General features: G+C 46.3%; 1 protein-coding gene across 1 annotated transcript in view; it reads left to right on the top strand.

Annotated features, from left to right (window-relative positions):
* ccdc88c (coiled-coil domain containing 88C) overlaps positions 1 to 15,634 on the top strand; it is a gene marked incomplete at its 5' end in the record, with an annotated part of 40,422 nt that overhangs the window by 12,750 nt on the left and 12,038 nt on the right. Inside the window, 7 exons of the mRNA XM_056590534.1 lie at positions 7,405 to 7,566; positions 10,007 to 10,284; positions 11,021 to 11,164; positions 12,230 to 12,416; positions 12,653 to 12,798; positions 13,395 to 13,484; positions 13,726 to 14,000. Coding sequence (XP_056446509.1) covers positions 7,405 to 7,566; positions 10,007 to 10,284; positions 11,021 to 11,164; positions 12,230 to 12,416; positions 12,653 to 12,798; positions 13,395 to 13,484; positions 13,726 to 14,000 — 1,282 coding nt within the window. The remainder of the gene's footprint in view (positions 1 to 7,404; positions 7,567 to 10,006; positions 10,285 to 11,020; positions 11,165 to 12,229; positions 12,417 to 12,652; positions 12,799 to 13,394; positions 13,485 to 13,725; positions 14,001 to 15,634) is intronic.

Below are 15,634 nucleotides of genomic sequence, written 5' to 3'. Positions count from 1 at the left end.
TAAAGCAGTGTTTCAAACTGCACCAGCAAAAGCCGTAGCCCTGTGGGACCATCCTGATCTCCAAGGACACATGAAGAGCTGTCCTGGCTCCCGTTGAAAACAACTTTCAAAACCCAAAAAGGGGACGAGCCAATAAGCTCCAGCGAAAGGGGGTTCATGGAGCACTGTGCCACAGTCCGCAGAACGGGAAGCAATCTAAACTGTTTTAATTGAAATAGATCAAAGACTGACGTTAAAAGAGGACTGACGCAAAGGCCTTACTCAGTGGAGATGATGTTTTTAACTTCTGTCCAGATTTGGGAAGAGAGCATCACAGGCCACACCAATATGTGGAAATCAATTTCTGCCCATCCATGGCCTGACTCGTTATGAACTTAAATTCCTCCCCCTTCACTTTTTGTCTTTAAATGTTGGTTTCAACATGATGGAGGCCAGACTGCCCTAAGATCAGGGTGGTCTCACAGGACGTTCACAGCCCAGCACCATCAGTACGGCTCAGGTCTTCATCCACTCCAAAAACCACACCTTTTTCTCATCCTATCCTTTATGATAAGATAAGATATACTTTATTCATCTCAGCGGAGAAATTTAGGCGTTCCAGCAGGCGTTCGGGCCGGGTGAGGCTGCTTAAAGGAGATTTTTTTTAAATGGATTTGGGATATGTTTGGTATGATAACGGGTTGGAAAGTTTGTTTGGGAGCAAAAAAGCGCATATATACGCATTCTTAAGTTGGCTGTTTTCAGACGATTCTACCAAAACGCTATAAACTTGGAACGATAGGGGCATTTCTCATGGTAAAAACTAAATCGCTATTTTAAACCACTTACAGGGCTAGAGGTAGCCCGACTCTTCTTTGGTAGTATAATAAGGGTCTTAACATATAAAACGAGGCATTGATAACATTGTAAGTGTGCAGATTGTTTATAAAAAAAGGACATTTTATACACACAATACCATCAGCAGTTAACCCCTCAACGCCATCTTGACTTTAAGACTCGATAGGTAGATTGACAAACACAGAGCTTGTGACATCCGTCAACCACACGCAAGCTCTGCGTTCGCCAATCTACCTATCGAGTCATAAAGACAAGATGGCGTTGATGGCCCAGGCTGCTCCACAGCCAGGGCCATCCTCACTCAGTCAGGCCCGCACATAATAAAAAAATAAAAAAAATAAAAAAAAAGAATAATAATAATTGATCGAGTTACAGAAAACTCGGTCAAGAAAGATGAGAAAAATTCATAGAATTCGAAGGCAAACCCATGCGTCTAGTTTGCTTAGAAACGATATCAGTCATTAAAGATCCCATGCCATTCTATTTTATGATGCTTTAATATAGGTATTAGTGGGCCACAAACACAGTATTCAAAGACGTCCCCGAAATTCAGCCGTGGTGCAGAGTTACAGTCACTCCGAAACATTCGCACATTGAGCTTCCCCCAAACGCGCTGTTTCGGTGGGCGTGTCAAGGCAGGTCAAGGAGGGGGGTGGGGGTGTGGCCCTGAGCAGCTTGTAGCCACTACCATGCGCTCTGTATACGGTGGGCGTGTCAAGGCAGGTCAAGGAGGGGGGTGGGGGTGTGGCCCTGAGCAGCTTGTAGCCACTGACAGTACCATGCGCTGTTTACGGTGGATGTATCGCAATGGCTCGTAGAAACCCATATTATACATAGATATCTATATCATATAATATATAATATTATCACCTGGCCCTGAGCAGCTTGTAGCCACGGTACCATGCGCTCTGTTTACGGTGGATGTATCGCAATGGCTCTTAGAAACCCATATTATACATAGATATCTATATCATATAATATATAATATATATTATCACGGCCAAAAGCTGTGTGAGCCTCCAGACGATAGGTTATTATGAATCTCAAACGACCGCGTCTACTTCAGATTGATGTGGAAGTGGAAGAACCAGAGACGTCGGAGAACCCGACGAAGTCCTTTGTGATTCATTATATCGTCTGGACGCGCACACAGCTTTTGGCCGTGATGTATTACTTGATATAGATATCTATGTATTATATGATATTATTTAGATATAGAGCAGAGCTCCAGGTCTGTAACGCAAGTGTTGTACACTTCCTTGTTATTTGGATAACCGTTCTGCTGTTGGTGTTATGGCATAACACGTCGGACTCTCGTCTCTGGTATTTCTACAACGAGACTCGTAGTGGGGGTTATCTCAGCCATGGTTGAGAATGAATTGGGGGAAAGGAACTTTGGCTTTGACTCCCTGAAGTAGGCTACATGAACCACGACATGGAGGAGAAAGGGATTGTTGGCCGCGAATGTATCCCGCTTGAGCCCTGCTTCCCGCCGCCTCGGCAGCGGTCAGCGCTAATCACCGCATCCTGAAGCCGAGGAGGTGGTCCATCGGCAGCGAGGCTCCGGCGGGAGACGACCACGGTCAACAATCCCTTTCTCCTCCATGTCCTGGTTCATGACTTCAGGGAGTCAAAGCCAAAGTTCCTTTCCCCCAATTAATTCTCAACCATGGCTGAGATAACCCCCACTACGGGTCTAGTTGTAGAAATACCATAGACGAGAGTCCGACGTGCGCCATCACACCAACAGCAGAACGGTTATCCAAATAACAAGGAAGTGTACAACACTTGCGTTACAGTCCTGGAGCTCTATATCTAAATAATATCATATAATACATAGATATCTATATCAAATAATACATATTATCACGGCCAAAAGCTGTGTGCACGTCCAGACGATATAATGAATCACAAAGGACTTCGTCGGGTTCTCCGACGTCTCTGGTTCTTCCACTTCCACATCAATCTGTAGTAGACAGAACCGCGCGCTGCTTGCTGCCTGCTGCCGGCGCAAGGCACCACCGCCCGGCTGCCCGCTGCCGGGCGGTGGTGCTTCGCGGCGGTGGTGCCTCGCGCCGCGGCAACCGGCGGCAGGCAGCATGTCGCAGTTCATGTACTTCGATGTCGTTCTGCCATTGCATTCAAAATTCTGTAACTAGCCTGTTACTACGAACTAAGCAACTACCATACACGTATTAGCATTTAGCACTAGCTCAATCACGACTCCTTCAGAATTCTTGTGGGTGGTTACGAACCAACCAAGTGGGCAGGGCCATGAATAATAGTTTGACAACGCTACGTCACAGTGTCACCTTATCCAGATCGGCTCATTTCTTCTGCCTTTTTCCTTTCATTGCCTATTGCATTCAGTAGACAAACTGCATAGATTTCAGACTTACCACAGCTCACAAACTTATTCAGACCTATGTTATTTAACAAACAACAGGAAAAATGTGATTTTAATGGCATGGGCTCTTTAAAGATATCCACTTAAGTCACCACTACAACTACTACAACTGCTTGTTGGGTTTGAGTTCATTGAGTTGGTGCACTTAATGTTGGGCCACTGTTTTTCAGTTTTTTTGACTTCATTGAATGATGATGTATGTGAGCCCTTTGCACTGATAAAAATACTGACCATTCATGTGGCTGTTTGAGCATGGAAAACATGCAATGAATGTATGTTGGTTCAATTAACATACCGTACATAGGTTATGATTCTGGATGATTTTTTAGGTAGTGGCCATCCCCAAAATGCACCAGAATACAGGAAATCATATCTACCAAATTCAAAATTGTGTAGCTTCTCTCGGCTCACGTTTAGTTGAAGTGTGCAGTCATGTGGCCCTCCGATGGTTATGATGAAAAATGTGGCCCTCTTTATCATGAAAGTTGCCCATCCCTGCCTTAGCTAGTCCCACCCAATCAGAGGAGGACTTTCCTCCTCTCTCCCATTGAACCCCATGTTATTCACCGGCCGCCAACACTTTTGGGCAAATGAATGGGGGTCAATGGAGGCTGAGGGAGGAACGTCCTCCCTGAAGTAATTGTCAATAGGCGATAGGGGCTGCTAATGTCCTTTTACCGAGGGAAACGAACATTACATATCTTTGCATATGCATTAAAGTAATCATTTTTAAGGGCATCAATTCATTATTAGCCTGGCAATCTGCATTTTTTATTCTCAACAATGTTAAGGAGGATCTTCCTCCCTCTCCTCACTGGAGAAGCCTCCACTGATGTATAGTGTGTATATATATATATATATATTAGGGCTGTCACTTTTTATTCGAAGTTCGAATATTCGTTCGAAGGTGGGGTGAAAAGTTCGAATTCGAAGTGTAATTCTCCATTCGAACTGTAAAAATGCGCTATAAAGAAGAGAGCGGCGAGTGGCTTCTCCTCAATAAAGCGGCCCTCCTGGATCCCCGCTTCTCCCGGTTAGTCCACCTTTCCCCTGCACAGAAACATCTCGTGACTGAAAGCCTCTCACACAAACTCACTGAAACGGAGACCGACACTGATCGCACACGACAGGGAGAAAAGTCTGCTGCTGCGCTGGGCGCGATGGGCAGCCTGTTTGGGGACTTATACAGCACGGCTGACAGAAGCAGCTGCAACGGTAACGGAGAGCTGCGAGACTACTTGTAATTTTCTTTCCGTAAGGAATAAAAAGAGCAGCATGCCGTGTTGGAGGTCGGCCTCACAGATTGTTCGTTTATATAGGCTGTGTCCGCATGGACGACATGCGCTCCGCATATCGCGCTCCGAGCAGTTATTGTTAATGTGTAAAAGACAGCCGCACTTGTGTGTCGGAGCTTCCTCTTGTTGTGTTTACAAATGTGTTATCAAAGATGTGTTTTTATCCTGTGCTGTTATGAATTCAGTAGGTATACGTCAAAAATCGAGACTGTTGTCGTGTTCATACGCCACTGCTAGTGGCGTATGGTGGCATAAGTATGTGAGACTCAAGTTGTTTCAGGGTGTTTTGATGAACTACAAAATAGCAGGGAGGGATAATTATGTGAATTGATAGAAATCCACCAGTGGCAGCATTGTACTTTGAAAGCTGATGGGCAGCATGACTTGGACTACAAGGGCCGAAGGAAAGGATGCAAAGCCCATTAGTCAAATCAGGCCTACTCTTGATTTGTAAAAGTAAATAAAAAAATCTGGGCCTATCATTGGGTCATTGCCCTCAATGACTGAAGTTATTGGAGGTTATTTAGCTACGTTTATTTTCAGTTACAATTGTTTTAAGAAAAGACTCAAGACCAAAAGTGATGCCATTCACTAACACCCTTTCCACAATATCAAACAGAGCATTCAGAGTAACAAACTAGTAAAAGAACCAGAACATTATTTCAAACAACCTGATCTATAGGCATGGTGCCTAGCAAGGAAAGTCGGATAGCAGCACCAACGTGATCTTGACACTTGAAGGATCTTCTAATGGGACAAAAACTAAGCCAGATGGATGTCAATCCCCACCTCATACTCTGGGTCCTCTCATTCCTGACAGACAGACACCAGAGAGTGAGAGTTAACGGCCACCTTAGCTCATCCAGAAGGATCTCTACAGGTGCTCCACAGGGCTCTGTCATCTCAACAGTTCTTTATACACTCTACACCAACGACTGCAGAAGCACAAACCCAGACATCACATACATCAAGTATTCTGACTACACTGTCATCATGGACTCCACCAACTTATTAGATCAGTTAGAGTCCGAGCTGGCCACCTTTTTAGACTGGTGCAGGCGGAACTGCCTTGACCTCAACATCACCAAAACAAAATAACTAATTATAGACTTCCATAAGGCCCCCTCCACCTTCCCCACTCTGACTGTTAACAACCAGCCGATAGAGAGGGTTGACACATACAGATACCTTGGGACAACAATCGATCACAAACTGAACTTCAAAACAAATACTGATATCATCCACTCCAAGTGCCAGCAACGTCTCTTTTTCCTTCGTAAACTCTGCAAACTCCAGGTCCACCAATCCCTTCTGACAGCATTCTACAGATGTTTCATTGAATCCATAATCACCTTTAACATCACCTCCTGGTTCGGAGCACTGTCCAACATCCATAGGAACCCACTAAACAGAATCATCAAACTGAGCAGCAAAATAATTGGACAACAGCAGGAATCCCTCATCAATATATACAACAAAAGGACTAAGCAGAAATCAACACAAATCACCCTTGACATCACACACACTCTACACAGCCAGTATTCCCTCTTACCCTCAGGCCGCAGATACAGAGCCCCTACAGTAAGGACAAACGGAGCTCTGTCAAGTTTTGTCCCGGCATCCATAAGACTCTTGAATGGTTTAACCCCTCCTTGAACTGTATCCTCTTGTTTTAATACCTGGAATCTTTTTAAATTATTTATTTATTCATCCTCCACTATGGAGGTAATAATACTATTTATTTATTAGGCTTAGGCAAGGATTTTTATTTTTATTTTCTGCAGGGCTGATGGTGTATGTTTGCGAGTGTGTGCGTGTTTTTCTTTTGTTTATTGTATGTACTGTTGGGTATGGACACACCCTGCTGCTCCTCCACATCTGAAGTTCCTAACGGAAAAATAAAGTAATTTGAATTGAATTGAATTGAATCTTCCTCCCCCTCCTTAATGGAGAAGCCTCCACTGATATATATATTATATATATATTAGTCTTAAAGAGCCCCTATTATCTGACCAAGTGTGAGTGTGATTAGCCATTTCAAGCCGTTTGAAAATCTCCCCTTCCCTCTTCCTTAAAGACATCAGTTGGGATTGTCCGTCTAGATCAGGGGTGCCCAACCTTTTTTGACCCAAGATCTACTTTTCAAGTAGATCTACGAGATCTACCAGCAAACCTACCTTCAAGCCAGGGGGGGGGGGGGGGGGGGGGGGGGTAGAGAACAATTGTTGACGGGGGGGGGGGGTTGTATCGTGAACCTACGGACTTCAGTGGGGGTTTCATTCCGTCTGCGCACGGCACCTTCTCAACGATAATCAATAATCTTCCTCCCACTCAGGGTGAAAATGGTAGGTCTTAGCTTGTTTCCCCTCAGCCATGCCAACGTTTAGGAGTGTGTAACTACTGTTGACGGCTTTCAACTGCTGTTAACAGCACATGCGCTACCGCGCGTATATGTCCCGCGCAAATTTAATTTCATAAAAAAAAAAAAAAAAACTTTTTTTTTTTTTTTTTCTTCACCCCTCGCGATCGACTTGGGATCTGTCGGCGATCTACTGGTAGACCGCGATCGACTGGTTGGGCACCCCTGGTCTAGATGTATGCTGGATAGATCAGTCTTCCAGCCTACCAAATGGACTATAGCTAATGTTACTTATCCATCCATCATGCATCTTTCACTTGTGATGTCACTAAGTCAAAGGAGAAGGCAGATTTTCCAACGGTTGTAATGGCAGATCACACCTGGTGCTTTATAGGGCCCTTTAACAAAGCTAAATACCCACTGGAACCAGTCTCAGTTTATATGGGCCATGTCACATTTGAATAACTTTGATCCCGCTTTAACCTGAACCTCTCTCCTCCCCCCAGAACTCCTCCTTGCAGACGGAGAGCAGCCTCCTGAAGGAGCAGCTGAAGCAGCTGGACAACCAGAATAGCTCCCTCAACAGTCAGATGGCCGCCCAGCAGAGACACACCGTCTCACTGCAGGAGCAGAACACCAGCCTGCACACACAGACGGCCAGACTACAGGTAGTAGTGCTGGTGTTTACTGTAGAGTAGTGCTGTCCCAATGCTAGATTTTCTAACTTCGATACGATACCTTTTTTTTTTTTATCACATACCCAAAGTCTGTAGAGGATACTGTGGCAACCCGTTACCCCAATGAGCCGGGTTCCAGGTACGAATCACACGTGGTAGTGAGGGTTAAGCCGCACTCTGCATTTATTGCATAGATCTTAGACAGATTATACTAATCGCGGTCTCTAGGGCCTCCGTGGGCCTCTAGTCGCTCTCGGACCAGAGCGCTTCCTACTTCCTCGCTCCCGTTCCTGTGCCGTGTTCCAATACCCGTACTGTCCGCACTTACTAGCCAAAATTTGAGTAAACAGTACGTTCCAATTCAGATCCGGCGAAAAGAAGTATACTTCAAGGACCCGGATGCCGTACTCAAAACGGGCTAATCGTGAAGTGTGGATCGAAGGACACTCCCCGTACTCAACGGCAGCCATCTTAGCTACGTAGCGGAAGAGGCGGAGCCAGGCTGAGCCAAAGTCGGCGCATTTTCCACATAGCCTGCATTAATAGTCATTTTGTAGTTTTTATATTTTTTTACAGCTTTTTATAGCTGCTAGGCGTAAAGAGTTCACCGTTCAAAGCGGGATGTTTATTGCGGGGGAGGAGCCACGGCGGCAGTCGTGATCGTCATTTCCGGTAAGTGCACCACAGAGTACTCGATTTGGAACAGCACTCACATCTAAAAAATTAGCGTACTCAAGTGAGTACGGATAGTGTACTTCCTTTAAGTATACTCATGGAAGTACGGGTATTGGAACACGGCACTGGTCTCCCAAATGTCAGACCTCGTGCTCCTTTTAAAATGGCTCCTCTTCCACCGACCAGGTGTCCCCCAATCTCGCTGATTGGGGAGACAGTGATGCTCTTCGTCGCCACTCAGTGGGTGGCGGTGGTATATGCCATCAATCAACCCACCTCGGACCCGCCCGGGCCGAGGTTTAAGTGGCGGGATGCCACAATACCTCCACAGCTGGAGGACAGTAACATGGCCTCTCCAGGGTGCTAAGCAGGAAGTTATTTTACAGGTGGTGCTTATTTTCATTCAGGCTGTTGCCCTACTGTCTGATCTATACACTGAGAATGAGTTAAGTTTTTAGATCATTTTATACTTTAGAAAAAACATTTTTTTTAATGAAAACTTGTTGTTGCATATGAGTAAACATGCGTTTTGGTTATTTGCCTCAAATCTAAAGTTATTTTAAACGGCACTCCTGCCGTTTTCCTTCTCCACCAAAACCGGTCGTGGAGGCGCTGCACTTGAAATGCTAGCTGTGTTGGCTAACTCTTAGCTAACACCGTCACACAGCATTGAGACTGGTTCACTGCTAGGGGCTATGAGGCGCTGTTGCTATGTGTGTTTTAAGTCGCTGTCTGAGAGAAGAGAGTGAGAAAGCGCAGCTGCTATTTGTGAATTGATACTGCAGAGAATGATTATTGAAATCAAATACTCCATGGTGCACTGACCGGAAATCACGATCACGACCCCCGCCGCGGCTCATCCCCCACCCAAAAAAATCCCCCTTTGAACATTAAACCCTTTACGCCTAGCAGCTATAAAAGCTACAAAATGACTCCATTAATGCAGGCTATGTGATAAATAAATTTGAACGTTCGTTGAGGAGCAAAAAAGTGTACAGGTTTATTAAAAAGGAGATTTTACACCTTCAGTAGTCCACCCGTCAACACCATCTTGTTTGTAAGACTCGTAAGTCGATTGACGAACACAGAACTCACTCAGTTCCTTTGTTCACGTGTACAGCCCTACATCCGTCTTTTGCTACCCAACGAAGGTTCAAACTCGTTATCATACTGAACATATCCCAGATCCATTTAACACTGGATTTCCCCTTTAACAGGTGTGCTACTTCACCCAGCCCAAGAGTCCAATCAGTCTGACTCGGGCCAAGTGAGGCTGCTTAAACCAGCCATCATCCACACACACTCCCAAAGTCACACAGCCGTATCAAATATAACCGTTTATTACACGGCTCTTCTCAGTGCCGTGGAACGCTCCGTTCACTTGCATGGGCCCTTCACAACTTCCAGCAGTGAATTATCTTTGATAATTCACCTTTGCTGAGTATAATTGACCGCTGTCAAGGAAAGTGGACTTTTTGCTGTCTTTCGTATCACTCCGCAAGTAGTCCGGTAACTTATCAACTCCAGAGATCTCAGTTGCTAAGCGACCTCAACATCTTTGGCAGACTATTTCTCCGTTGATCAACACTACGAATGCTCGTAACAAATAAATTGTAAAAAGACACGCTGTGAAGTTATTATTTCGTTTTGGCAACTCAGGGTTGCCCGAATGCCCCTAATATCATAATGCCAATAGTTAATTAGTATAGGTCATTACATTTGTTGTGCTAAATGTTTATGCCCCATGTGATCTCAGGTGGAGAACTCCACGCTCTCCTCACAGAGTGCCTCCCTCATGGCCCAGAATGCAGTGCTTCAGGGGCAGGTGGTGGCCCTGGAGACAGAGGTGGAGTCGTGGCACCGTCAGCGCGACGAAGCGTGGCAGGGCCGTGAGAACGTGCTGAGTGACCACGAGCGTCTGCTCAACGTCCACGAGCGGCAGGCACACGAGTACGAGCAGCTCATCAGCCAGCACGCCGCCCTGAAGGTCAAGCAGAGGGCACTGGAGGGCGAGCACAGGGCGCTGCACAACAAGTGAGTCCACAGGGCATTCTACTCGAAGCATGCAAATTCAGAATTCGCTTGAGTTTAATCATTTCAACTCCCCCTAGAATTTCGCTTGATGCTGAATCACTCGTGCGAGAAAAGTTTGTGGTTTGCGTGCCCAAGTAACGCGAGTAGACCTTTACTTAAAAAAACTGATTATAATCCGAAACTGATTATAATCCCAAAACCAACTTCTGTGTATTTTTTGTATGTCTTTTAACATCGTTATTGAGTTTATTTCTGACGGTTTTGATTGTTCCATAGATCTGAACTTCCCATTTCTGTATTTTCTTTGGGTGAAATGCAGTGGTCCTTGTTCGTCATGAGCCAAACCAATGTGGCCACTTTCGTTTTCACATTTTTGGAAAAGGCTTTGAACGGACTCAAAGACAGACTCTGCAGAGAGACACAGAATGTGAGATCAGGATGGTCTCACGTGGCTAGTTATTCTGTAGTTGTAATTTGGTTTCTACATTGTTCTGAGCCCCTGTTGGCAAGTAATTGTACTGCACTATATTCTGTAAGTGTAATTATGTGATAAAATTAGATTCCAGAGGCATTAATCCTAAGATCTAGCGACCGCTGTATTAACTTGATTTATTAGGTTCAGTTAAATTAAGCACTCTTTATTCAGGTTAATTAATTAAATTCATTTAAAAATTGCTTTGCTTGTATTCAAGATTTCTCCTTTATTCTCCTTTTCCCCTCATCTCTCCAACCAAAGGTACTGTTCCTTACTGCAGCACAAAGAGAAGTGGGAGGCACAGGAGGGGCGTGGCCAGAAAGAGAAGGAAGAGCTAAACCAGGAGGTGGAAAATAATCGGCTCCTGCAGCAAGAGAGTCTGCAACTTAAGGCAGAAGTAGACCGGTATGTTGGGACCTGCTCCTAAGTATATATTTAATAGATAGAAATCCCCCAGTCCATCTGTAGTGGTTGTCTTATACTCCCTCTCTGAGAGAGTGGGAGTATAAGACCACTCTCTCCTGCCTCTTTGCTCCTCCCTCACCCTCCCTTCCTGCAGCCTCCATCTCTGCTCCATCCTCCCTGCTCCATCCTTCATCCTCCCTCTCTCCTCCTCCCTCCCTCTCTCCTCCTCCCTCCCTTTCTCCTCCTCCCTCTCTCCTCCTCCCTCCCTCTCTCCTCCTCCCTCTCTGCTCCTCCCTCCCTCCACCCTCCCTCTCTGCTCCTCCCTCCTACATTTCAGTGTTGCATTGAATCACCGGTGATTGACAGAAAGGATTGATTTCCCAAACCAATAAGGAAAGAGGCGCCCTCAGAGCTCCTCAGGGATGAGCACAGAGCAGTAAAACTCATACAGACTAAGACACAGTCGGACCAGACATTCTCCCAGCGTGATATCTCGGCCAAAGCAAAAGTTTGCCGTCCTTCTTGGACGTCCTACATGTTTGATCTTTGCTCATTGTTCGCTTTCTCCTTTTTCCTTTGATTTATTAGGAGGCTAAACTATGTCGGGCTGCTATGAGGTCACAATGCTAACGTAGCTGCCGTGGCTATCGCGATACGGTTCAGGCTGTGGCAGCTAGCTCAGGGGAGAGACTGTATGCACTAGCTGGTACAACCTGAGACAATAAAAAAAGAATTGCCTTTTGCATTTTTTTTTTTTTCTTTTCCCTTCATTGTACTGCACTCGTACTGAACCGTGATGTCTGAACCGAGGTATAAACCGAACTGTGACTTCAGTGTACACGTCTTGACGCAGAGCCACGCTTCCCACAGCTGTTAGACGCAGAAGTATAATTCAGCCTTTAAGGAACAGCAACGCTTCCTATCCTTTTGTATTTTCAGAGACTCTGGGATTAACCATTCTTTGTCTGTCTATATGTTGATTTGAATCATGTTTTGAATATGTGTGTGGAATGACAGTCCTCTAACCATCATTCATTACTTTTGACTTTAAATCCCTCTCACCAGAATGACACAAAGCCAATCCCAGCATAATGCGGAGATTGAGGGGCTGCAGCACCGAAACAATGAGCTGAAGACCTTGCTAAGCTCCGCCAAAACAGAAACAAGCCAATGTATGAAGCAATATGATTCGCTGATGGAGCAGCACCGAGTTGTGGACCTATCGATGGTCAAGCTGGATAACCATTGTGAGGTAATGACGTGTGTTTGGGTCGTCACTTGGTGGTTCTTCATTTCCGAGTATTTTATGGGGGTTTATGTGTCTCAGTTGCGTGATAACTGTTATTAAATGTATTTGTTCTAGTGTTGTTCTTTCAAGGAGATCAATCCTTATGCACAGGTCCTTGTCTGGTTCAATACAACCTCGGTCCTGTTGTGCTGCTGGGCTTCTCTCTTTTGATGGTGTGTTGGGTGTGTGTGTGCGTGTAGCTGCTGAGTCGACTGAAGGGGAACCTGGAGGAGGAGAATCACCACCTACTGAGCCAGATCAGCCTGCTGAGCCAGCAGAACCACGCCCTGCTGGAGAGGAGCATGGAGAGCAAGGAGCTGTACCACGCCGAGCAGAAGCTCTACATGTAACTACAACTGTGCTCTGGATGGTCTCTGCTGGGGGGCCCTATGCTCTGCTGGGGGCCCTGCTCTGCTGGAGGCCCCTATGCTCTGCTGGGGGCCCCTGTGCTCTGCTGGGGGCCCCTGTGCTCTGCTGGGGGCCCCTATGCTCTGCTGGGGGCCCCTATGCTCGGCTGGGGGCCCGTAAGTTCTGCTGGGTCCCCTGTGCTCTGCCTCAAGGCCTGTTTTATGCACTACCCTGGTCTTGTTTTTTTTTAACCATGTATGATGTAAAGCAGGGTTTATATCCTGAAGATGTGGATCTAGTTGTGTTCACCGCGCCTCCTCCCTTTTTTTTCCTCAGCGTTTTGCCCTGTTTAAGTTTGAATGACTTTACCTTTTATGAATGTTTTTCATCGTCACAGCCTTCGACGACGCGACATCTGTTGGGATTGATATAACCACTTTGTCCAAATGACTTCTCCTGCTTCTTATAATATGTAGATGGGTTTACAGTATCTGTATGGAGCAACATGGTATCTACTGATACTGCATGTAGCTTAATCCTGTTATCACGTGTAGCTACTGGAGTCATGTTGTGTGTTCTAACCCTTAACTTCAGTGATAAGCTGAATGCTCTGCGGCGCCACAAGGAGAAGCTGGAGGAGAAGATTATGGACCAGTACAAGTTCCACGACCCAACGCCTAAAAAGTAAATACATAGAGATCTATCTTTGTTTCACAAAGAAGAGGTGTTCTATGACTTTTGGTGTTTAAACACAAAATAATTAATGTGTGAAGTCTCGCTCTTAATCGCTCTAATATAAAGCAACCATTTCCGAGTCTCTATCGTACAGCATTTCATCATTTTATAGAGCGAAAGGAAGTAGAAATAGTGTGGTCCCGGTGCGACGGGTCCCGGTGTGATGGGTCCCGGTGTGCGTTTTGACCAGGAGGAGCCACTGGTCGGGGGCCAAGGCGCTGGCTAAGCTCATCAAACCACGGAAGGAGAGCGGCAGCAGGGACAAGGATGAAGACTGGGAGAGGGCCAGGAGCGCCCCAGACATCCCCCTGCCCTCGCCACCGCCCCTGCTCCTGCCCAACGACGACCACCCGCCACCGCTCCCCCCGCGGATGGGAAGTGACACGCCAGACAATGGCAGCCAAGTCTTCAATCAGCACAGCAGTCCCGTTCTCATGTCGCCAGCACTCACACCGGGCGGCCGAGGTAACAGCATGCCCTCTTTCTCTCCCTCAGACAGACACAGACACACACGTTCCCCCCCACCCAAACAAAACTTTTAGCATTGCCCAGCAAACTACAGCCTTTCAGCGGTTGTAGTTTGAAGTAGTGATGGTAGGTAGAGGGTAGACTGTGTGGTGGCCTTCTGCTGCCTGGGAGTTACTGGGGATAATCATATGACTTGTAGGTTTGTCAGATCTATAGCTCTCAGGGCAGAACCAAAATAAATGATAAGTTATAACTGTGTGCTTATTTCACCATTGTCAAAGGGGGATGTTTTAGCCTGAATTCATTATCCTATACATCCGGGGCGATTCATGTCTATAAGTCAGACATAACAATGCAAATATCGGTAGTCGGTACACTGTGTTGGTAATCAATGCTACTCTCTCTCGTCAGTGGTACAGTACTCCCAGAGCCTCCCATGTGGTGATTCCTGCTCTCCCTCTTAACCCCAAGTACTCCTGCTTAAAGGAATACTTCACCGATACAGAACTGGTGTTTTATCATTATAAAATCGCTATTATAATATTTAAGAAAAGTTTTCTTCCCTTGGCCGAGCTGTACATACATTTCTCCTGACCTGACGTCAAATGACGCGTTTGACGTCATATCAGTAGAACTTTGCTTGCCTTCTAGAAGGGCCGAGGACTACAAACCTCTAGTTCCGCAAATTTGTAAGCCCACCAATAAGGAATGAGTTGGGGCGGGAGCTCGCGTACGAGAAGTAAACACAATGTCCGCCATGTTTCTTCACCGCTTAGCTAGAGAACTAGACCGACTCAAACGTCCGACCATGACAGAAGTAGATTTTAAAAGGAATTGGGGGAAGAAACGTTGGCTTTGACTCTCTGAAGTCCAGATTGAATTGCAACTTCAGATTGATGTGGAAGGCCCAGACGTCGGAGAACCTGACGCAGTCGTTAATTCATAATATCCTCTCAAACGACTGTGTTGGGTTCTCCGACGTTTCTGGTTCTTCCACTTCCACATCAATCTGAGATAGACTGAACTCCGACATGGAGGAGAAAGGCATTGTTGCCCGCGATTATCTCCTGCTGTCCGCGGGGCGGTGGGGCCTCGGCGCTGCCCGCTGCCGAGGAGGTGGTGGGGCCTCGCGGCAGCGGGCAGCTGGGCTCCAGTGGGAGACAACCGCACACCACATCAATCTGAAGGTGCAGTTCAATCTGGACTTCAGAGAGTCAAAGCCAACGTTTCTTCCCCCAATTCTTTCTCAACCATGGACGAGAATCAATACACAGGTCTTATTTGCAAACCCACACCCGCCGATACCCGCGAATTACATTCCGTACCCAACCAGACCCGCTATAAATTGAAACCGACGCCGATGTGTGAAAGCACATCATCCACTGTGGACGGTTTTAGTTTACTCTGCTCCGGCATAACATCTCCAGTGGAGTAGTCTCGCTGTAATCTCCGGAGTAGTCTTGCTGTAATCGCAAAACCCGCGACCGACCCGCGCTGTTAAGGCGTCCGATCCGACCAGCACCTGTGTCCGACACAGTACTCTCCGCTTCATCGAAATTGTGCGTGTCAACCGTCGGGTACCCGAACCCGTGCAGGACTCTGGCCGAGATAACCTCCACTACGAGTCTTTA

Source organism: Gadus chalcogrammus, chromosome 5 (genome assembly GCF_026213295.1).
Source record: "Gadus chalcogrammus isolate NIFS_2021 chromosome 5, NIFS_Gcha_1.0, whole genome shotgun sequence".
NCBI classification, from domain to species: Eukaryota; Metazoa; Chordata; class Actinopteri; order Gadiformes; family Gadidae; genus Gadus; species Gadus chalcogrammus.
This window is presented reverse-complemented; position numbering and strand designations above follow the sequence as displayed.